At 37.5% G+C, this 23,362-nt stretch overlaps 2 protein-coding genes and 2 long non-coding RNA genes across 5 annotated transcripts; 2 read left to right on the top strand and 2 right to left on the bottom strand.

Moving 5' to 3' along the window:
- Positions 1–595: 595 nt before the first annotated feature.
- On the bottom strand, positions 596–14,744 carry LOC127844104 (monocarboxylate transporter 13-like). Of its 2 annotated transcripts, XM_052374096.1 has the most exons (7): positions 13,799–14,744; positions 9,110–9,226; positions 6,865–7,008; positions 6,235–6,369; positions 5,186–5,324; positions 4,102–4,829; positions 596–1,321 (listed from the first exon to the last, which is right to left on the bottom strand). In XM_052374096.1, the coding sequence occupies exons 1-7, from the start codon at positions 14,193–14,195 to the stop codon at positions 1,134–1,136; spliced, it is 1,848 nt and encodes a 615-aa protein (XP_052230056.1). In that variant the 5' UTR covers positions 14,196–14,744; the 3' UTR covers positions 596–1,133. The 2 variants fall into 2 exon arrangements, with proteins under 2 accessions (XP_052230056.1, XP_052230057.1); XM_052374097.1 differs by lacking the exons at positions 6,235–6,369; positions 6,865–7,008 and having other exon boundaries at positions 13,799–14,743.
- LOC127844113 (uncharacterized) lies at positions 7,024–9,098 on the bottom strand. Its single transcript, XR_008032569.1, has 2 exons — positions 7,811–9,098; positions 7,024–7,532 (listed from the first exon to the last, which is right to left on the bottom strand). It is a non-coding gene; the product is annotated as an uncharacterized LOC127844113 (long non-coding RNA).
- Positions 10,538–11,566, top strand: LOC127844114 (uncharacterized). The gene is made up of 2 exons (XR_008032570.1): positions 10,538–10,793; positions 11,259–11,566. It is a non-coding gene; the product is annotated as an uncharacterized LOC127844114 (long non-coding RNA).
- A 5,247-nt stretch (positions 14,745–19,991) lies between the features above and the next one.
- On the top strand, positions 19,992–21,960 carry LOC127846288 (uncharacterized). Its single transcript, XM_052377456.1, has 2 exons — positions 19,992–20,311; positions 20,640–21,960. The coding sequence occupies exons 1-2, from the start codon at positions 19,992–19,994 to the stop codon at positions 21,958–21,960; spliced, it is 1,641 nt and encodes a 546-aa protein (XP_052233416.1).
- Positions 21,961–23,362: the final 1,402 nt, after the last annotated feature.

Genomic DNA, 23,362 nt, shown 5'->3' with positions numbered 1-23,362 from the left:
CCGGGTTAACATTTCGTAAACAAAAACACCAACAACAAAAACACAAACAGAAGTAACAATAGTCAGTAACTATGTTTAAATAATTATGTAGGTAAAATAAAAATAAAACAAATCTGTCAGATTTGTTATCCACCGACAAAATACCGATGAGAAAAGCATGTAGCCCTAAATATCTCGCCTTCTTATTACAATTGTAAAAAACCCTCAAATGAACTCAAATGAAAGTGTGTTTTTTTTGAGAATTTTTAAACGAATGCCGAGAACAAACAATTAGCATTGTAACTTAAGTGTACACGTTAATTTTGCATCCATTTGCTTTCGTTTAAAATAATGCGTAATACATAGTAAAATAAAATCCTAAAAATCCACTGTTCATTCCCGTGTATTTGTTACCTTCTCTCCCGCTTAGGTGCTTTTATGACTCTGAATCATTCAGTCAAGAAATTTAAAGGAAGTCTTAACCTGCTCATCAATAGTATTCCCGTACGCCAATTAAGACTTACAAATAATATCCCGACACAATATTCTTTACCCCATGGTATTTTGATATAAATATTTGCTAATATCAAATAATTGCATCAATAATAAAAAATCGTAAAACCGAGATGTATTTATTTCTTTAAAATGACGGATGGACAATTAAATCTAGTAAAGCCTGTACGTTAAATCCAGAATGAATAAATACATAAACATAACATAAACGAAATCGAACTGTATTTTGAAGGTATATACTTTGAGTATCATATTGTATACATTAGACGAGTCAGCCGGGCTTTATATATGTAAACAATTTTAATTCAGTTTCAATAAACATCAGCTCGTCTGTCTGTATTTAATCTCCAATAACCACGGGAAAAGGCTGAACGCCGGAATGATTCTCATGCGTTTCCGTGAAAGGTATTTTCAATTATAATCACGAGCATCGATCAAGAAGCAAAAATATTGCATTGAAATGACAATGATTTTCATATCGTATTCCACTAGAATAATTTAAATTTAAATATGGACATCCTGTTTTAGCTATATAGGAACCTAATGCACGCACACTTTACTGATTTCCATATTTCTTATTTCGTTGATCGATAGCGGCCTCATAGCTGCATCGAAACTTTGATATGTATTGCCCTGTGTGACTAAACTCGGACTTCCTTGCCCTCTTCCCCTCCCTCGCCTTGCTCTTCTTGCTGGGATCGCCGAGCACGTCGGTCCCGTAACAGCTTCACTATATTACCGCATAACAACACACACCCACCGAAAAATATGCCAATACCTCCAAAGTAGAAGGCCTCGTCGTAAGTACCGTACACGTCGCGGAACAGTCCTGTAAAACACGTAGATAGGCTGTATTGTCTTGTGAGTATATACACAGCAACTGTACTCAGATGGATTACTAAGCGTCTTAAAACCTGAGAACTGCCACATCCGCGCCGAAAAAGAGTTCGCGGCGCGGAAGAGTATACTTTACATAAGATTTTTTGCATCATAAAATATACACTGCGTAATACGTCAAAATGGCGTAATACAGCTCTCCTTAAAGGTTACAGGGACAAGTCAGCCAATAAATGCATTTACGAAGACGCAGCGGAACATATAAATGACTTCTGAAATAGACACATGCACGCACGCAGCACAACAGCTGAGGCTATTTATAAGCAACCTATTAACAGCCGATTCCTTATCAGATCAACGGGAAAAAAACGGAAAAAAAACAATGCCATTTTACTAAGTGATACATAGCGAAACTATGATGTACACCGTTTAATCGGTTACGGGAATGCTAATGAGGGCGAGGTAAACTGACGACTATTACATTTGATTGACGTCGGTCAATGAAGTAAGCGTTTACCGCAGATATATTTACACGTAATTATAGTTATACCATTTACGTAATATAAAACGGTAATTAATACAGTATATTAATGACAATGTCGGGCATCATCATCACACCTTTTAACTGTAAACAATAGTTACTTATGAAAAGTTGAAAAAGGTGAGCAATTGAATCCTTATGGCGAGTAAGTTGTGAAAACAATAACCTTTAAAAACTTTACGCAGAAGCAATCTAATTCAAGTACATGTATTTATAAATCTGATTAAACGGTCTTCCTCAGTCACGTGATAAAAGTTCCTTCGTACGCATCTACAGGGTACGCAATGCACTATACATGTACTCCATGTAAAACCCATGTTTTAATTAGAGCGCGAGAGTGTTGCTGTCGTCTGTCAAGTTCCACGCATGAAAAGCGTGCGTGTTGCATCCGACCAGGTGCTGTAACTCAATACAGACGTGCAACTCAGTACATTTTGTATTTTATTATCAAAAATTTAAATCGAATTAATACACACGATGAGAAAGTATTGACCCATTAAAACTGTATAAAAATACGTCAATTTACGAAGTATAGATTGCATTTGCAGCAGATGGTACGTTCGTAAAAAATATTGATGACGAGAAAGGGGGGTGGGGGATGGGAGGGGTGGGGGGTGGGTGGGGGGGAAGTAACGGAATTACACGTTACTGTCAATATATAAAAAGGAATACAAATGCAATGAAAATAAATAAAATAAAACATTTAATTTCATGCGCAAAATAATAATACTTTTTAATGTGGTTTGTTTGACAATTTCATAAAATGCTCGTTGATACCAATACATTTATTATTATAATTATGTTGTGGTTAACTTAATTCTTTGTTAGACTCACACAAAGCGACAGGTACAGAGCAAATTAATTTATGATGTGAGTCGTCATCGATACGCTGAAACTTGGCTACTACTTTTTCTTTAGCGCCAACCTATAGTCTACGTCGAATATCTTTTTTTTTTAAGATATTAAGTATTATAACTAAGCCTCATCTGTGTAATTTTTCGTTTGCATTATTCGTGGCCGTTCGATTGGCCTACGTTAAAAAAAAAAGAGGAACTTTATGCCCGGTGACTTTAACATTACATACATTTAAATAGCGAACAACTGCAGTGCCATCAGCGCTTTGTTTATACGTATATGCTAATAAAAATCAACTTATTGACGAGTTATCAAACTTACTATCAGTTGAATGCTGACACAGTTATACTTGAAATGGTTTAATATTAAATGTATCACTGAAATTTAAAGAAGGGTGGACTTGGACTTCATGATGCTGAGTCGTGAAATGTTGTTAAGAAGGGATACATCTTATTATTGTAAATACTTTATTAGACCATGAATCTAAAAGTTGCTATTCCGTTGCTCCAATGAATGCTTGCCCGTTAAATAATGCAATTGCAACATACAATATCTTGTATCTTGAATTATGTTTGATTTAATGCAATGGGGTTAATTTTATATACAATCGCCCTTTTTTTGTGTGTGTAGCGCGTGTCTTTGGCTGAACTTTGAATTCAGGGTACAAGTTTTGATCAATGAACCCTGTTATGTACAGTGTGAAACTGCGAAACACGTCTCTACCGTTTATAAGTATGCTGTATGTTTTCAGTGTGGGAAACACTACCAAGTAAAACATGCTATTAACGACATGGATATACTCATTTGTTCATGGCAATATTTTTTTTTCGCAAATGCATACGTTATAAAAAGTGAATTATTTTTTTTAGCGCGGCTTCATTAACTTTGACATAACATGTCACTTACGTACATGTGTAACCGAGTGCTATCGTGCACACTGTCTAGCTTTTGTAATTCTCTATTTTTTTGCAAAATTTAGGCTTTTTATTTGCTTTGCACATGTATGCAATAGAACGAGGCCAAGATCTTTCCATGGTACCTCATCCTACATTACTCAATGGCTTCATAAGAAACTTTCACAGAACGTCAACTTTCACGACACCATTGTAATTTAACTAATCGTTTGCGGATTATGGATATTTCATGCCAGTGTAGCAGTTTTGAAGCAGTTGAAATTTGAAAAGAAACACATTTCGAAACATTTCTAAGTATCTAGCCGTTTTTTGTTTGCTTCGTGTACTTGTATATACCGGTATATGCGCATACAGCTTAAGAGTAGTGGTAACCGTAATATAACACGGAACTCCGCTTATCAAACCATAGCACTGCGGCGGGTACAGTCGCCTAGTCACCAAAGAGAGTATCGTTACACGTACCTGAGATTGTCGGCCCAACCAATGAGCCGATTCCCTGGAACCACAGCAACAGCCCAAATGAGCTCGTCATCTTGGAGAGCCCCAGCACGTCTACGACGACGACGGACTTCTGCGCCACGTACGTGCCTGCCAGTGCCCCGTAGCAAAGGGAAATCACAACGAATCCGGCGAACCCCTCTATCGACGGCATCACAACGGAAACTATACCCACTCCAAACATTACAGCGTTATATACCAGCAGACGATACGGCTTTATTCGTTTTAAGTCAAGCAGAAAGCCGGAAGTGAACCGAGCAATTGAATCACTTACACCAATTATTGAGACCAAATATGCCGACTGTAACTGAGACACCCCTTTAGACTTTGCTAACGGTGGTAAGAATACAAATGTCGACATCATTGACATTGTGAAGAGAAGCATCGACACGCAGAGTGAAAGAAATGGAAAATCTTTTAGTAACGACAGCTCAAGAATGGGTTTGCGTTCTTCCTTTGGAATATTCGATTTGAATAAAACTTTGACGTCCCCAATTTTTTCATAAAACAAAGACTTTCTTCTGGGTTCAGCAACCACGAACGTGAACTCTGTCGTGGACGAGAAGGCGTTGCTTCCATGCCAGTCATCTCCCTTTGATTGACCGACCGCACGATGGCGTGGTTTTGGGGTTGATACTTCTTGTACAATCAATCGTGCGTCCACACTTCCTCTACGCGCCATTTTGACCAGTCTGAAGTGAAGATACATGTCCATTTTCAAATACAATTACTTCATGGTTTGCGATAAATAATATTTAGTATGCACCAAAAATGTTTGGTTGAGCATATTGTCGCCGCTTTGTGAGTCAGTTGTGTCTATTTCTAACTAACTGAATCGTAATATTCAATGATACAATTGCTATTGCTGAAATTGTTCATAATCAGTATAAAATAACCGTATTTAAGCAATAATCTATCAATTTGATTGTTCCATTCATCTGCATTTTTTCCTGTATATCGACGTGCATGAGTACGTAAGCATGAGTCACAGGTGCAAGCAATTTGGGCTCCACACTGTATGTAAATTTCGTCCTCTACGGATACGTACTCGTTGACTCTTGAAGTTTTTGAGATTTTCTTGTGGAGCTCCATTGACCGGAAGAGGGCGGCACATATGAACGTCTGCAGACTGATGGCTGACAGAAGGATCATTGCGCCCTGGTAACCATGGTAACTGAATAACGCTTCTAAAATTAAATAAAAGTTGCCACGCATTAGAAAGCAATAATCTACTTGAGTTTTACATTACAATTGATACATATTGAATGAAGTTTTTTCTCAAGCAATGCGTACGCTGATGTAGAATCACTAGAGAGAAGCATTCATTATAAAGTACAATCACCAGAGAGAAGCATTCATCATAAAGTACAATCACAAGAGAGAAGCATTCATCATAAAGTACAATCACTAGAGAGAAGCATTCGTCATAAAGTACAATCACTAGAGAGACGCATTCATCATTAAGTACAATCACTATAGAGAAGCATTCATCATAAAGAACAATCACTAGAGAGAAGCATTCATCATAAAGTAAATCACAAGAGAGAAGCATTCATAATAAAGTGCAATAACTAGAGAAAAGCATTCATCATCAAGTACAATCACTAGAGAGAAGCATTCATCATAAAAGTACAATCACTAGAGAGAAGCATTCATCATTAAGTACAATCACTAGAGAGAAGCATTCATCATCAAGGGCAATCACTAGAGAGAAGCATTCATCATAAAGTACAATCACCAGAGAGAAGCATTCATCATAAAGCACAAACACTAGAGGGAAGCATTCATCATAAAGTACAATCACCAGAGAGAAGCATTCATCATAAAAGTACAATCACTAGAGAGAAGCATTCATCATAAAGTACAATCACTAAAGAGAAGCATTCATCATAAAGCACAATCACTAGAGAGAAGCATTCATCATCAAGTACAATCACTAGAGAGAAGCATTCATCATAAAAGTACAATCACTAGAGAGAAGCATTCATCATAAAGTACAATCACTAGAGAGAAGCAATCATCATAAAGCACAATTCAAACAGATGTCTTTTTGAAATCTAATATGTTAATTACAGGCGTTACGATTGCCCACCTTACCGAGCAGTGGCGGAAAGGAGAACATGCCGAGGCCGACGCCGGCGGTGGATATGCCGACAGCGAGCCCGCGGCGCTTGTCGAAGTAGCCCGTCACCAGAATGAGACTGGGTGTGTAGGTAAGGCAGCGCCCGAAACCTGCCCATGTTTATTGTGTATGAATGTAAATGTTGTTTTTCCGAAACGACAAAGCCATATGTTTTATTGTAATTTCTTTACATTATGATCAATTTTGTGCCGTAGTTTAAATAGTTTCCGCAAACAACGTAAGAATATTTTGAACAATAGAAAAGCGAGTCGATATATCCCTTAAATGAAACGTTTATTTGAATTTTTCTTAAATAATACATTTAATAACAACAAAATTACACGGAAACCATTTGAGAATGTACGCGAAACAAAAACATGCCTTTATTTGTTGCGCATGTTTGTTGTTTTCAAGTGAGCGGAATATGTGTAACTTTTTCACGAACTATTATTTCGTTGATGCATATTCGATGATAATATAAAAAGAGTTGTATTAAAAATTGTCATTTTAATTTGTGCAGATTTAAGATTTTAAGGTTTTACGATCTGACATTTTAAACGATATTTTACATAAAATGTTAGATGTCGATTCAATGCAACACCCACCTCCGACGACGGCATACGAGAAGTAGAGGAACTCGATGTTGGGAGCGAACGCTGACACGAACATGCCGAGAAAGGCCACAATGCTGCCGAAAAACACCACGGTGCGACAGCTGAACCGGTGACAGAGGGCGCTCGCAACGGGACCTACACACAGAACACTCGAGTGGAATTATGTTTATTGTAAACTAATGTAATACGATAGTTTGTAAAAAAAAATCCACATGTTTTCATGTATAACAACGGTCAGTGAATGGAGATGTGAAAAAAGGACTTATCAACATCGATTGTGTATTCCAGTATACCGGTAATGCTATTGTCACAGTAACAGTTCCGAAGTAAATACATGTATGTGTGACGAAAGGTTTCTGGGTCGAATAAGCTGCTTTGCAATTCTTCACTGTCACACTATAATCGACCTGGTGATACCGTCTACCAGTGTATCAAGCTTTTGTCCTAGATTTTGTCCTACATCAGATTGACGTAAATTAACCCTTTTCATACAGAAATAAACACTCAGTTAGATATGTTGATGCCTTTTTGCTCAGATATCGGCTGCCTTCTACAGCTGGTAAGCATTCATTTTATTTGTTGTGATGGTACCGTCTACCAATGTATTCATGATATCCGATTGGGATGGTTGCTAGAATAAACTTCAGTCTTGACCTAAACTAAACAGACAAGAGAAAATGTTAGATGAATAAAATACATAGTGATTTACATTTTATTTATAGTATTAATGCATAATTTACCAAACGTCAACATTTACTACTTAATCCTTAAAAAACTTATGAAAATTAGTGTATATTTTGACCATTGGATCATATTTTTGCCAAAAATAATCACCATACTATCAATATGAAGGCCGTTATTGATCTTTTATACAAAGATATGCAATGAGAAACTATTGGTAAACACTTAAACCATACATAAGAATAAAAAGACATACATTGGTAGATGGTAACCACTGGTAGACAGTACTCGAAGTATACCTCCATGAGTTTTACATTTTCCAAGTTAACCATATGGAGATGTTAATTGTAATTCACAAAGTAAGTTAATTTCCATGTAAGAAGTTATTTATTAAGCATATTAAGAGCATTTGATATTTAAGGAATTTTTCTTGTAAAATCCTGCATATACATTTGGCTTGTCTCTGTCGCAGTGAAAGAGAAAATCATGGTCGGTTATCTCCGTTAAGTAAGAAAGGGAAGTCGGAAAGGTTTATTTTCCGAGTCCCTTGATAGATTGCGCTCGGTTCGCCAGTATATAAAGGCTTGCAAATTGGCAAGTTGGACAAGTTGGTCAAGTTGGTCACTAGGTCAGCACATAATATAGTCATGAAGACTCCAAGACGAACTATAAATAAACTCTGACATTCTCAAATACAAGTTGGTCACTTCTCCTGCGGGTGCGAGCATCGGAAGAAAAGGTACGGCAAAGTAAAGAACAGTACTCTGGAGCGTTCGGGTGATAACGTTGACTTTAAACGGTGCTCTCCGGGCTGCAGAGTTTTCCCTGCACATTTAAAGGTTCTTCAGAGGGTTCGCGTCTACGGAAGTCGTACAAGGTGACGGACGCTTCACCTAGGGCCTTTGGGTGACGAAGAGCTTCCATTGAAGTGTGTAGATATTGATTGTAGAAGCTTAGTTGAATCAACGGTCCCCTGTTTGTCGCATTGTGAATATTTGTGGCCTCTCCTTTAGTTTTAGTTCCTTATCAAAAGGTAAGCAGCCGTAGGAAAATTAATTATTTGAATTTCTTATTTTTTAATTGGCCTTCCGAGGGCTTCGGAAGGCACGTCGTGTTTGCGAGGTCGCGCGCATAGCGCTAGGTGGCGGCCTCAGGAAGTCGGCCTCGCGCTACCAATGTTTCAGGTGTGCTTCAGTTTAAGACGCAACTCAGTTTCACACGGTGGTTGTTTAAATTACAGGTCACCTCCTGTTAAACAAGATTTCATGCAAGTGGTTTTGATGCAGACAAAGACTTCATCGGTTAGTAATGTGGTGTTAATGTAGACTAAGACATCATTGGTAGTAATGTGGTGTTAATGTAGACTTACACATCATCGGTAGTAATGTGGTGTTAATGTAGACTTACACATCATCGGTAGTAATGTGGTGTCAATGTAGACTTACACATCATCGGTAGTAATGTGGTGTTAATGTAGACTTAGACAGTATCAGTATGAATGTGGTGTTGATGTAGTGATGCACATGTATATGACTTTGGTTTGATGTAGACTTACCCATCATTAACAGGAATGTTGTGAACAAGGAGAAGACCCAGGCGGTGGCAACCGCGCTCTGTTGGAACCTGTCTTGAAGCTTCATGTACATGATCCCGCTCGCTTTCATGAGGCCGCCTGAAACACGCTTGGATGTGACAGTATAATGGATTGAAGCGAAACCATGACTGTAAGACCACATAAGTCTGCGATTCGACTCTGGGTCTGGATATAATATACATTATACAAATATATAAAGTTGTCTTGAGGTTAAGTTAAAGAAAGCTATCTGAAGTAGCGAGATTTTCTCATCGGGATTTTTTTTAAATAATAAATTATGTTAATAATCAAGTTTTACAAATTTGATAGCGGATTAGGATTTTTAATAAAATAAAGATGTTTGTGAAATAATATGCCCCCCCCCCCTATATATAATATATTTAACCTTGATGCAGCTCCATGAGATACACATGCATACCAAATATCAAGTTGCTATCTTCAACATTGCAAAAGTTATGGCCAATGTTAAAGATTGACGCAAACAATCAGACCAACAAACAGAACGGCCAAAAACAATATGTCCCCCAGTATAGACTGTGGGACATAATAATACCGTTTATTTCATAAAGTAGGCGTGACAATTCCAATAATGGTTTGAAGCGTCTTAGAGCGCTATTGACGTAATACAATTGATTAAAGGAACTTGTTCGTATTTAAAAAATATCATGACATTTATTTTCTAACAAAGCTGTAATAATTTAAATATTTAAATAATCGACAACATTAACTTTTTAATCAATAATGTACCATAAGTAACCCTTGGGAGATACGCACGTAAGAACAATTCGAAACATATCAATGATCTCCTCAGCAGACGCTGCCAGACAGGCTTATAAGATGAAAATGAAGTAGGTATTTCAATGATATGTGGGATTTTTTCAGTAGAACATTTGTTTACGTAATGAATAATATGGTAACAGCATTGTTTAACAGTATTTTACATTATTTTCTTTTACTGAAACCGTTTGAAGTGCACGTGAACCTTAATATTAATTTCTTGTAAACTTGTATGGTTGAATGATATTATGTGCATCCGTTCTTATTTTTGAATAATCGTATTTCCCCTGTCACATTGTCGAGTCTTATATAGATCTATATTGAAAAACGCATTTCAAATGGAATTTCGAGCTAGGTTATCAATATCTTACAGCTCTGTGCACTTTCCATGTCAACACATGAAATGGGATGTATGTATTTACCAATGCATGTGCATGAGTTTATGAGAAGCTTTTTCTAACTGCTACCTATTTTGTACATTTGAATTTTTCTATATTCTATCTTCTAAAAGTCTGAAATGCAGTATGTCGTTTTCGGAAAACGTGGGTACCATTTTTGTTTTTGTTTTTGAAAAAAATACTTGTGACTTAAGATTGTAATTTTTCAGTTTCCCAGGGGATAATGAAATCTCGTGTATGTTGTATATATCTTTTAATCAATATGTAAGCATTAGTGATAAATTAGCTTTGGAAAAACATCATGTACATTAATGATGAGCCTACTATATTAAGGCTCGTGTATATTATTTCCAATATTCACATTTTTCAGGATTATGTTTGGTACTTCAATACATCCGGGACATTTCATGGGCAGTGAGGCAATCAGTGGTAGAAGAACTAACAGTTAGAAATGATATGAAATAATAGCGGTAAGGTCATACAAATGTGCAAGTTTAATAATCGTAAGACAATTGGAATTACATTGTGTGTTGATTTAAAGAGAGAGAAATTGTGTTCACTTTTTGAATCGGTATTAACAATGTGCAATTGCGGCATATTTATGTGTTGATAAATACACGGTCCTTAATGAAGGCCTTTTCACTTAATAGATAACGTGCAATAGATAGTGACATAGTTTGTTTCTTTCTTCTTTTTTATTCACCACAAAATACATTTTTGATCCTACTGATATTGCACAGCTGTGTAATTTCCTATCTGTTAGGATTCCTTCCCTTTCAGTTGCAATATAGTTTTATATGAATGTACCATATGTTTATTTAATCAATATGTAAGCATTAGTGATAAATTAGCTTTGGAAAAACATCATGTACATTAATGATGAGCCTACTATATTAAGGCTCGTGTATATTATTTCCAATATTCACATTTTTCAGGATTATGTTTGGTACTTCAATACATCCGGGACATTTCATGGGCAGTGAGACAATCAGTGGTAGAAGAACTAACAGTTAGAAATGATATGAAATAATAGCGGTAAGGTCATACAAATGTGCAAGTTTAATAATCGTAAGACAATTGGAATTACACTGTATGTTGATTTAAAGAGAGAGAAATTGTGTTCACTTTTTGAATCGGTATTAACAATGTGCAATTGCGGCATATTTATGTGTTGATAAATACACGGTCTATAATGAAAGCCTTTTCACTTAATAGATAACGTGCAATAGATAGTGACATAGTTTGTTTCTTTCTTCTTTTTTATTCACCACAAAATACATTTTTGATCCTACTGATATAGCACAGCTGTGTAATTTCCTATCTGTTAGGATTCCATCCCTTTCAGTTGCAATATAGTTTTATATGAATGTACCATATGTATAAACTAAGCTTTATCTTTTTAATCACAAGCGGAGTTTGTGTGAATTTTTTATAAAATTATGAGAGATTGTAACTTAATATCATTTTCCTCCCTTGTTGTTTTTTTTTTGCAAAATCTCACCCTTGTAGAGGTAAAATCTCACCACTGTAGACAATTACAGTTAAATGTTTGTATTTTATGTGGCTGTTCGATTGGCCTAGTTTGAAAAGACGAACTTCATTTCTTGTGCTGAATAGTTAATTTGACGGAGCTTTTATGCACTATTTTATTAGATAGATGGATAGATTTATTTCAGTATAATGATACAACATGAAAAATCATATCTACATACATGATAAAATAGTATTACAATAAACATGTATGAGAAATGAAACCATGCCAATAACATCATACCAAGGATTACACAAAAAGAGAACTTAATCTCTTATTTCCATTGTGGTCCTTGGATATTGATGGTGTTAACATAGAGAGGCATGAGATGAATATCACAGATTTGCGTTATAAAAGACAATTATTTGCATAAAAAAGTAGATATATTAAAATGTGGCTCAATTAAAAACTAACTATATAGATCTAAAAGGATGATTACATGTTAAGAAGATGAGTTTTAACTGACAACTTAAAATTAGATATACTTGTAATATTCACTGAACAGAAGCATTATATGCAAAGATTAAGCACCAAAACCTTTGACTTTGGGTAAAATATAGCACAATAATTGTATTATTGTGTCATGAGGAGAGGGCAAAACAGGTAGAGGAGCGGGTATCACGCAATACAATCGGCTACACTTACAAATGTTCATTAAATAATCGATGTGACGTCATATGATTTGTTAAATACTTTAAAAATGAATGGCTAATAAATGTAAATTAAACACCAAATAAAAAAAACATTCGCGTGTAGAGATCGCCGTTGCGTTGTGGACATGGTGTCTGACTAGCGATCGGGTGGTCACGGGTTCGATCTCCAATGTGGGAGCGTTCTTTAGATTTCCCTCATAGACACCAAGTACTCGTTTTAGTACAAGGAAGCGGACCTAAATAAAAAGACTTTCAAACCAATCGAGCTAACAGAAATAGGTTTAAACTAGCCTTTTATGAACTTAAATTACTAATGTGTTTTTACAGAATGCAGAAATTATTTACTTGTCCAGTTTTCTACAACGCGCTTTCATTTTATATGCATTCTACTGAACACTTTCTTTAAATTCCGCACTATAATTGGTTGGTTGCATAATATACTTCACTAATTGTCCTTCTTTGTCTTTAAGAGACGTCATGTAAATGGAGATTTTTGTCCAATTGCATTGTATTTACATATTTTAAAAGATAATCATTTAAATCAATTTTGTAAAAGGTGTTATCGTGTATTGTGTATACAGTTCATTGACATTAGAACTGTTCATGTATCTGGGTCAGTTATGGAATCGGTCGTTACGATTATTGGAGCTGCGAATATTGTCTATACACGCAGCGAACGCTCAACACATGTTCATATAGCGTCTCTGTTATCTGGAGGTCACCGACCGACCGATTAACAGACAGATGAAGACTAAAACGGTTTAGTTTCTAAACTATGTCACACTTATCAGCGAGTGATATTCGAGTGTCGATCTTTAAATCCGGAACTACCGCATTTGAAATGATCAGCTGGTCAATATGTGAATGCGTGTGGCTGTTTGGTACATTTATCTGACAACATGTTCCAATAACATGATTTATCTGGTAATCATACGGTATTGTTAGTCACTATGTCATATTCTTGATATTATATATATACATTCCGATGTTACACTGATTTAAGGGGGAAAAAATCTCATAATAATAATATCCCTTTGACACAAATACTCATAATTTCACTGTATCTTCTAGATCCAACGGATTTCCGCGGTGTTTCGAACATAGTGTTAGCTTAGTGTTAGAGTATTTATGAATCCTGATTGAATCGTGCCCAAAAACAACTATGGTATTTCACACATATGTTTCTCCCTATATAAATATATATATACACTAACATCGATGTTATTTTTTTAAAGTAGTAGCACATAGTTACAAGTAGTATCTGTTTTTCGCGGATTGTCACGTGACTTACCTATGTACACATGGACAATGAAGGCGCCCAGGACGATCATCCACCCCCATCCGCCGTCAGGCACCCAGGACTTCCGCTGCGTCTCCTGGATCTCTAGTAGCACGGCGTCCTCGCGCCGCACCGGCTCCGTGACATCGATGTCGTCAGTCGCAATATCACGTGCACCATCGATGTCGTCAGTCGCAATATCACGTGCACCATCGATGTCGTCAGTCGCAATATCATGTGCACCATTTCTCTCAAACTGAACTCTAGGTACCAACCCGTCTGATACACATATAGTCCCGTTGGTGTTTGTTTTGTCGGAATCACTCACAATCACCACGTTGGCTCGAGGCGGTTTTGAGTTTTCGTGTTCTTTTGATGGGGTGCAGCTAACATTGTTTTCTAAAGTCATATTTATGTGGAAAATCCAAACAATATTGACGTCGCAATATTAATATGTGTTTTCATACTATAAAGAGGTGATCACACATTAAATGTTATTAACGCTTATTTATGAGAATTCACCGAAACACAAATAATACGCACATATGTACATAATTATGCACTGAGCAGCATTAACTAAAAATAGTCAGACGTTTTCGCCGTCATTTAACTCCCATAAGTTGACACCCGATCTGTTCACTGGCTAAGCGTGCTGTACGACTCCAGATGTCACAAATATCATGACCGCGATCGCCAAAGATAGCGAACCTTCCGCTCCAGTAGCGCTCGCGGAAAAAAAACACTAGTTCAACTAGATCGTATAGCCGTAACTTCATAGGAATTTTCGCATGCGACAATCATGTGTTATAAATACAATCTAGCTAGTTTTTGCATAGTTTCTTAATGCGTTCTCATTCTTCAGATACCTTTTTGAGAAAAAATTTCTCAGATACTAAGATTGTATTTTACAAAAAGGCATTCTGTCAAATAATTCATGTACAGTTGCATGTTAATAACTTCGTATCTGTAAATCGTGCCCTGAATAAATCGCCAGCGAGCCTTGCATTTCGCAGGCGAGACACCCACTCTATGCGTGATGGTCTGTCTTTCAACGAAATTTACTGATTATTGTTCGGTGCCCCATAAAGACGACATCATACACATTTATTTCTGATACGTCTTTATTTCGTGTTTTTGAAAACACGCGAAAATAGTTTGAGACAACAATTCTAAAAAAAACTTGTGTTGAGATTGGTGAAGAAATTCTGTCTACGGCCTGTCTCACCCTACCACTAATTCAAGCAGGGCAGTGACCGCCGTTATGTGACTAATGCCTGCGTCACAAATAATCCGGTCGCTGGCTGATGTGTCCGATCTCCAGGCAACGGGAAGACTGGACACGTCGGAGCCGTCCGCTGCCCGATGAGTGACACAGATTAATACCTCAGTCACACATAGAGACCGATCACCGTCCGATCAGCGGACGACGTATTTTTCCGATCATCGGGCTGGAGCTCGGCCGATGATCGTTCGGTCACCGGGTCATTTTTAAGCATCGGGTGGCGTCTGGAGTAATTTTAAGTCTCACTTAAAATTTTACACGACGTCGGGTCCGGGAAAGAATCGAGTTGAGATCGAAAAAAGATCGGACAATCGCACGGCGATCGCCCGACATCAGTGTTCGTGTATCATTATGAGATCCGTCCGGCGTCCGTCAGTCATCGTACGGAGGCCGTCCGGCCATTAGACGGTCGCCGTTGGATGTATATATCCCTGGGAAATACATTGATTTTTACCAATACAATTCAGTAGAAATACTTAGAAATATTGCAACAAATTGTTTGATATTCCAGCATGTAGAGTAATCACTGTGCTTCAAATATTGAAATTTTGATATTCAATGAACTATAAACGAAGATAGAGGATGTTTAATAGGTGTTATTCATGAAGTTGCAGACACTTTGATTGCCGATTAAGGACACTTCGGATAACAGTGACTTTTAACAAATTTGACACTCTGATAATCGAGTTTAATCTTTGACATGAAATTCATTTATGTGTATTATGGTTATTCTTACCAAACATTTTGAAGTACGAATCAATGTGTATAGTCAAGCGCGACACATTGGGAATCTATGCATCACGTAATTACAAACACACGTGAAATATAAGCAATGGCGTTGTTCGTTTTCAAAAATCACATTACTATTAATTAATACTATTAATAGTATAGTTGCAATTTTTTAATAGATTACAATGCTTATTTCTAAAGAAATACATTTCAAGTGACGACCGGAAATAATTGTCTACATAATGAACTTGTTTTCAGTGGTAACTTGAGATTCAGAGAGATGAAAATACAACAGACCATGTGGATCAACACGATCGTGTTTAATTTTACTTATAATTTTACTTATAGCAAGGCTCTAAATAACGGGAGCGAAGCGGGAAATACACCTTTTTATTTTCATAAAATCCCATGTCGTTGGTTCTCATTAGAATCGCATGCTATACTAATACTAATGCTTAGCACAATTAATACGGGAATGGAAAACTCCCTGTATCTTGAACTCTGCTTATAGGGAGCACTTACTTTTACGCAATGATTATGTTAGCTCGAAGTAATTTCGGACCTGCATCGCTGCTGATCATCTCTAAGTAGCAGTTATAGCAGAATGGTGTTTCACGACATACTATCTAATACATAAGTCAATGTCCTTAGTACCTTCATTAGGACAAAATTATACGTGCGATAGATCAACCGTTTCGCTACAAAGAACGTTTCCGGTAATTAGAATTGTTTAAGCTCGTGTACTATGCGAAGATCCGGCGGTTGGGTGACTCGAAAACTGGAAAATATATGCGGTCATATGGATTGTAGAGAGATCTACTCAACAGTCATATCGATTAGTTTCACAATAAAAAAAAATCATAATCATACTCCAAAGGGCTTAGAAAAGTTTTCGGTAATTTGTTTTTAAATTTACGCCAGTACATAAATTTATATGAGCCGTTCCATGACAAAACCTGCATTTATGACAAAAAAACATTTTTTAGTGTTTTTCAGTTTCATATTGAACGTTCATCCACGAATCCAATGTTGTAAAAATTACATGTGTACGCCACTATTTAGCGTTGCTATGACAACAGTCTATACGCATACTGTAACGCAACAAAGATGTTGACATTGTTACCGACGTACCATCTGTTACCATAGTACCCGCATACCCGGCGTGTTACATGCATAGGATATTTATGTATGATAACATGTCTCGCGATCATTTTTCTAATCAACTCATTAAAAATTAAGCAATATTTTGATTTAGTTAACCTCCCGCGATCATAGTTCTAAAGTGCTCACTGTTTTAGCTCACATGAGCACATAGTTCTAAAGTGCCCACTGTTTTAGCACACCTGAGCACATAGATCTATTATATAGTGCCCACTGTTTTAGCTCACACGAGCACATAGTTCTATAGTGCCCAGTATTTTAGCACACCTGAGCACAAAACTCTATAGTGCTCAATGTTTTAGCTCACATGAGCACATAGTTCTATTGTGCTCACTGTTTAAGCTCACCTGAGCACATAGTTCTAGTGCTCACTGTTTTAGCTCACCTGAGCACATAGTTCTAAAGTGCTCACAATTTTAGCTCACCTGAGCAAATAGTTCTATATTGCCCACTGTTTTAGCTCACCTGAGCACATAGCTCTATAGTGCTCACTGTTTTAGCTCACCTGATCACATAGCTCTATCGTACCCACTGCTTTAACTCACCTGAACACATAGTTCTATAGTGCTCACTGTTTAAGCTCACCTGAGCACATACCTCTATCGTCCCCACTGATTGAGCTCACCGGAGCACATAGTTCTATTGTGCTCACTGTTTAAGCTAACATGAGCACATAGTTCTATAGCGCTAACTGTGTTAGCTCACCTGAGCAAATAATCCTATAGTTCTCAATGATTTAGCTCTCCTGATCACACAGTTCTGTAGTGCCCACTGTTTTAGCACACCTGAGCACAACACTCTATAGTGCTCACTGTTTTAGCTCACCTGACCGCATAGTTCTATAGTGCTCACGGTTTTAGCTCTCCTGAGCAAATAGTTCTATATTGCCCACTGTTTTAGCTCACCTGGGCACATAGCTCTACAGCGCTCACTGTTTTAGCTCACCTGATCACATAGCTCTATCGTGCCCACTGTTTTAGCTCACCTGAGCACATTGTTATATATCTAAAGTGCCCACTGTTTAAGCTAACCTGACCACATAGATTTATAGTGCCCACTGTTTAAGCTCACCTGAGCACATAGATCTATAGTGTCCACGGTAATTAAGCTCACCTGACCACATAGATTTATAGTGCCCACTGTTTAAGCTCACCTGACCACATAGTTCTATAGTGCTCACTGTTTTAGCTCACCTGACCACATAGTTCCATAGTGCTCATTGGGAGATCACAAGCACATAGTTCTATAGTGCCCACTGTTTTAGCGAACATGAGCACTTAGTTCTATAGTTCTCATGAGGAGCTCACAGGATATCGTGTTGTCCGTCAGTCTGCCGGTGAGTGCGCCTATGCGTTACTTTTTATTCTTTTCTTTATTATCAATTTCAAGTCTTCTGCTTCATTCCATATACCAGGCGCATCGGATGCTGTCATTCAGAATGCCGCGTGTTAGTAATATTCAATTAAAATGAACAATATTATGAATAATTCATAACAAGTATTCTTGGTTTAAGGTAATGACAACTAATACAGGCGCACTAAATATGTGATATTTATGTCACGCATACATCGGACGATATTGTCAAAAACATTAATACCACCATTAATTAATAAATACTGTAAAAATGTGTTTGCTTTAGAAAACAAAGTATTTCATAAATACAGTGGACGCATAATAAATAAAAGTAAATAATGCATTAATGATAATAGTGATTGATTTGTGTGATAATTTAATTGTTACCGACAATATACAGCATACACCTCGTCATAATGGATCCATGGGCGTTTCACCGGACAATATACAGCATATACCTCGTTATAATGGATCCATGGGCGTTTCACCCGACAATATACAGCATATACCTCGTCATAATGGATCCATGGGTGTTTCCCCCGACAATATATAGCATATACCTCGTCATAATGGACCCATGGGTGTTTCACCGGACAATATACAGCATATATCTCGTCATAATGGATCCATGGGTGTTTCACTGGACAATATACAGCATATACCTCGTCATAATGGATCCATGGGTGTTCCACCCGACAATATACAGCATATACCTCGTCATAATGGATCCATGGGTGTTTCACCCGACAATAAACAGCATATACCTCGTCATAATGGATCCATGGGTGTTCCACCAGACAATATACAGCATATACCTCGTCATAATGGATACATGGGTGTTTCACAAACCATTTCCCTAAGAACGTTCTCTGTTAAGGAGTCTTAATGTCAATTATACGTGTCGGAAAATTAAAGTTGTGTTTCTTATGGAAATAATTGAATGTTTGAAAATGCGAAGTTTTAAGTTTCATTATTCGCTATCAACATAATAGTTTCTTTTACTTGGACTTAAGAAAACTTCGTTTGATTCCGATTTATAAAACATATAATAGCGTGCAAGTCACTGCAATATCAGATGATCCCGAGGGGAATACTCCATTTATGAAATAGTTACGGGATAATTGTATACAGAAACATACCAGTCATGTAAAAAGTCTTAATCAAGAAGACGTTTGTGTTGTGAAAGAATAAGGTGTTGGCAGTTTTATACGACAGTTTGTTGGAGCGCGTTAAAAATGATTTTATATATATACATGTGAGCGCTTGAACTTATGGTAATAATGTTCCTGAATTATTTGTTATACATTTGTTTCCATCAATGCCATCTGATACTACTTAACTGATCCATAAATAACCTAACTTTCAAAATGTATATAATTCACTTACTATGTGAGTGAAGCGTTGAACGCATGTTGGTAATCGTACCCACCGATCGATTACTTGGCGACAAAGCAAATTGTAAAACAATACGACGACACGGACTAGTTGTTCAATTTAACACTTTTCATAACAATTTAAACGGACTGGCGGCTCAACCAACCCGGGAAATATAAGGCACTTGCTATTCGGAGTGCTACTTTACTAGTATAACTTTACTATTTAAATACCTCAAAGTTTCAGCGGTTGTAAGGACAACTCGCCGTTTCTAGCGTTTAAACACGTGTTTCAAACACTGCTGTGATGTCGCAAAGAAAGAACACTTCGCCTATCGCCGAGTACTGGTGTACGGTCTGTGAGAAGCACAATAAAAGAATGGAAGCCGTCAAGTACTGTCACGACTGCGTCACGTTCTTTTGCTTCACATGCGAGAAGCACGTGCACAACATGCTGGCCATTAGCTCTCGCCACAAGATGGTGGAGCGGAAGGACATGCCGTCAATGGCGCGTACAGCCTCCATCCCGATCACGCGCTGCGAGAGACACACCGCCGAGCTGCTCAACATGTTTTGTGCCGACCACGACGAGATTTGCTGCTTTCTCTGTAAACTCGACCGCCATAGGTATGTCATGTTTCCGATCTATTATATTACAATTTTTGCTAATTTAAACTGAAAACTACTTATGTTTCAATAGAAAATCAGTGAAATGCATGAAACAATTAAGCTCGACATCCGCGATGAACGGAAAACGAGGAGTTACTCAATTCATTGCTATATTTGTATGTGTGTGTGTTGTCCATACAAAGTTATTTACATGTAGCTTTACATATAGTCACTGTTGAGTAAAGCATGTGCTATTGGATTCAATTTTACCGTTCCTGTTGTAGTGAATAGTAAGTGTAAATAAATTACTAGTTCAAATGATTCCTTCAATGCTTGTTTGTTTAAGCGACTGCAATGATATTCAGCACCTTCCGATCGTGGCCAAGGGAATTAAGCTGAGCCCGGAGTACCGCGACACAATGGCCGCCATCCAGGAGGCGGCCGGAAGCGCGGACCAAGTAATCAGAGAGTGTCAGCAGCTCGAGGCGCATGTGGTCAAGGATGCGAAGAGCATTGCGGAAATCATTGATGAATGTTGCGAAACACTGATTGGCCTCATCAACGATTTGAAAAATGAAGCGAAAACGGAGTTGGCAAAAAGGAAAGATAGTGTCATGGAAAGTATATCTGCTCAAATCACCGACTACAGCAAACACAAGGCATCCCTTGACGCGACTATTGCTGCTATTAAGACATTTGAGGAGGCGTTCAATGAGTGCCAACTGTTCACTGACCTTAAACAAGGACAAAAAGTCGCAGCGGCGGTTCAGAAAATAGTGAGTGAACGGGAAACCATCGCCAAATATCAAACTCTTGAATTCACTTTATCCGACGAAATCCAAAGGCTTTTGAGGAACTGTCCTTCGCTTGGTAAATTTGGATTGCATATTAAAGATCACGACGACAAACACGTGTGTAACGTGACAGACATATGCCAATTAACAAATGGAGAATTCCTGCTAACCGATACAAGCAATAAGAAGGTCAAACATCTTGACGCCAAGTATCAAATACGGAACTCTATTCAGTTCGCCAGCAAGCCACTGGCTGCTTGTGAAGTTGACGCCAGCCAGGCAGCCATTCTTTTGCAGGAAGGTCGCCAATCCAAAGTACAGTTTATAGACACGAAATCCTCATTAGCCTGCCTGAAGTCCTTCCCAATAGGCCTGAACTACACGTGTTCTGGCTTGACGTTCACAGCGGGCGAGCTGTACGTGACCTGCACGGACCACCGCCTCAGGGTGTTCAGTCTTGATGGTAAGCTCCAGTGGACCCTGCAGAACGACGGTCATGGGCGCCCGATGTTCAAAGAGCCGAGGAACATTTTGCACAACGCAGAACATCAGGTCATCCACGTGTGTGACGATCACATTGGCGTGGTGACGCTAGATCTAGAAGGGTTTGTAGTAAATACCGCCAAGCTGCAGAAGTCGCTGAAATGCCCGCGCGGACTGAGCACTGACCTGCAGGGAGGTGTGTTTGTGTGCAGCCTGGAGACAGACGCCGTGCTAAGGCTGGGTCCAGAGAACGGAAGTCAGGCGCGCGTGCTCCTCAGGCACATTGACGGCATCCAGAAACCCTGCGCCGTCTGCTATGACAAAAACAGGAAGAAGCTTCTAGTGGTCAACCAAAAGTCAGACACGATCAATGTGTTTTCTGTGCATTGAGTGAATGAAATCAGAAGTATTTTAGAAATGAAAAACTACATGTACATTCAAAATGTTGTGTATAGCATGTTTATACTATTGAGAAAGTGACAATAAATACCATATTACATCTGTATTAATTGACATGAAGGTAATAAGCAGCAACGTTTATGTTGGAAATGCAGTGGTTATGTTCGATAAATTGTGTCATGGATAAAAATAAATGAATATCGAATATATATATATATATATATATATATATATATATATATATATATATATATATATATATATATATATATATATATATATATATATATATTAAAATAATACTAATAAAAAAATCTTATAATAAATTATAAGATATAAGTTATCCCGAACTTATGCCTTCTACTTTACTCAATTTACAATTGATATGCAATTTACATTATGTACCGGTATACCTTATGTCACAGTAAAATATTTAGCTAGAAATGGAAACAGATGCATCTTTTACCGTAGTAAAGTACTGTCATTTAATTGCACGGACCCTTGTTGTCTTCTGCATTTCAAGGGTTCTCAGCACATGTGAACATGGGCCGGAATCTGTTTGACATATATCAGTAAGCGACAGGCATACAACGCTGTGTATACACCAGGACAGAGTGTGTGTCATCGAAAATATCAACATGTTTGGCAGTCACCACAGTTAAAAACAACACAACTGTAAACGAGGCAAAACTAAGGCCGTTTAATCAGTTGCACTTTTCCGTTTTCTTCAGGGATCGTAATCATCTCTGAGATCTATTAATTGTTTATTGATAGATCTTAATTGAACTGTATCACCACGCTGGAAATGATGATACTTGATAACCGATAACAGAGAAAAACAAAAGCCAAGCTTTTGACAAAAACACAGTAATATCCTAAAGATTCGTAATTTAGTCAATGCACATGGTCGAGATAATAAATGGTGTATCCTTTTCTATTGGGAAGAAAAAAATCATGGAAGAATGGTAGATTTTGCCCCCAAAATAGAAAATTCGGTCGGAAAATAGCATGATCTGGATGAACAGTTAACATTACAACAAAATAAAACTACATGTACTTAGAAATATTGCAAAAAATTGTTCGATATTCCAGCATTACATCGTCAGTACATAATTTTCTATGTGTTGCCTGCTTACTATAACGGTATTCCACAGTGAATTCTGCATTTTTGATTAACTTAAAAAAGTGTTATATCTGGTAAAAAGTGTGGATTTATCAGGAATAGAAGTGCCATTGTTATTGAGATGATCGGTTATGAAAGTGTCCATGAAAATTTGGCACCCGACTCTTTACACATTTACATTTACTCAAATACGTTAGTAAACTAAAAGGTTTCGTGGTGTAACATTAATGGATATATTGGTCTTTTATTTCAAATAGTAAGCACGTTCTT

This window comes from Dreissena polymorpha, chromosome 9, assembly GCF_020536995.1.
Source record: "Dreissena polymorpha isolate Duluth1 chromosome 9, UMN_Dpol_1.0, whole genome shotgun sequence".
Classification (NCBI taxonomy): domain Eukaryota; kingdom Metazoa; phylum Mollusca; class Bivalvia; order Myida; family Dreissenidae; genus Dreissena; species Dreissena polymorpha.
The sequence above is the reverse complement of the archived record's forward strand: the minus strand, read 5'-3'. Positions and strand labels throughout refer to the sequence as shown.

What these genes read in the sequence shown, in the direction of transcription:
- LOC127844104 (XM_052374096.1), bottom strand. Translation starts at nt 14,195, where the DNA reads ATGACTTTAGAAAACAATGTTAGCTGCACCCCATCAAAAGAACACGAA. An exon ending in AACATTCCTGTTAATGATGG is followed by an intron (nt 7,009 to 9,109) that starts GTAAGTCTACAT and finishes TTCTGTGTGTAG; the next exon opens with GTCCCGTTGCGAGCGCCCTC. An exon ending in CTCCTTTCCGCCACTGCTCG is followed by an intron (nt 5,325 to 6,234) that starts GTAAGGTGGGCA and finishes ATTTAATTTTAG; the next exon opens with AAGCGTTATTCAGTTACCAT.
- LOC127846288 (XM_052377456.1), top strand. Translation starts at nt 19,992, where the DNA reads ATGTCGCAAAGAAAGAACACTTCGCCTATCGCCGAGTACTGGTGTACG. An exon ending in TGTAAACTCGACCGCCATAG is followed by an intron (nt 20,312 to 20,639) that starts GTATGTCATGTT and finishes TGTTTGTTTAAG; the next exon opens with CGACTGCAATGATATTCAGC.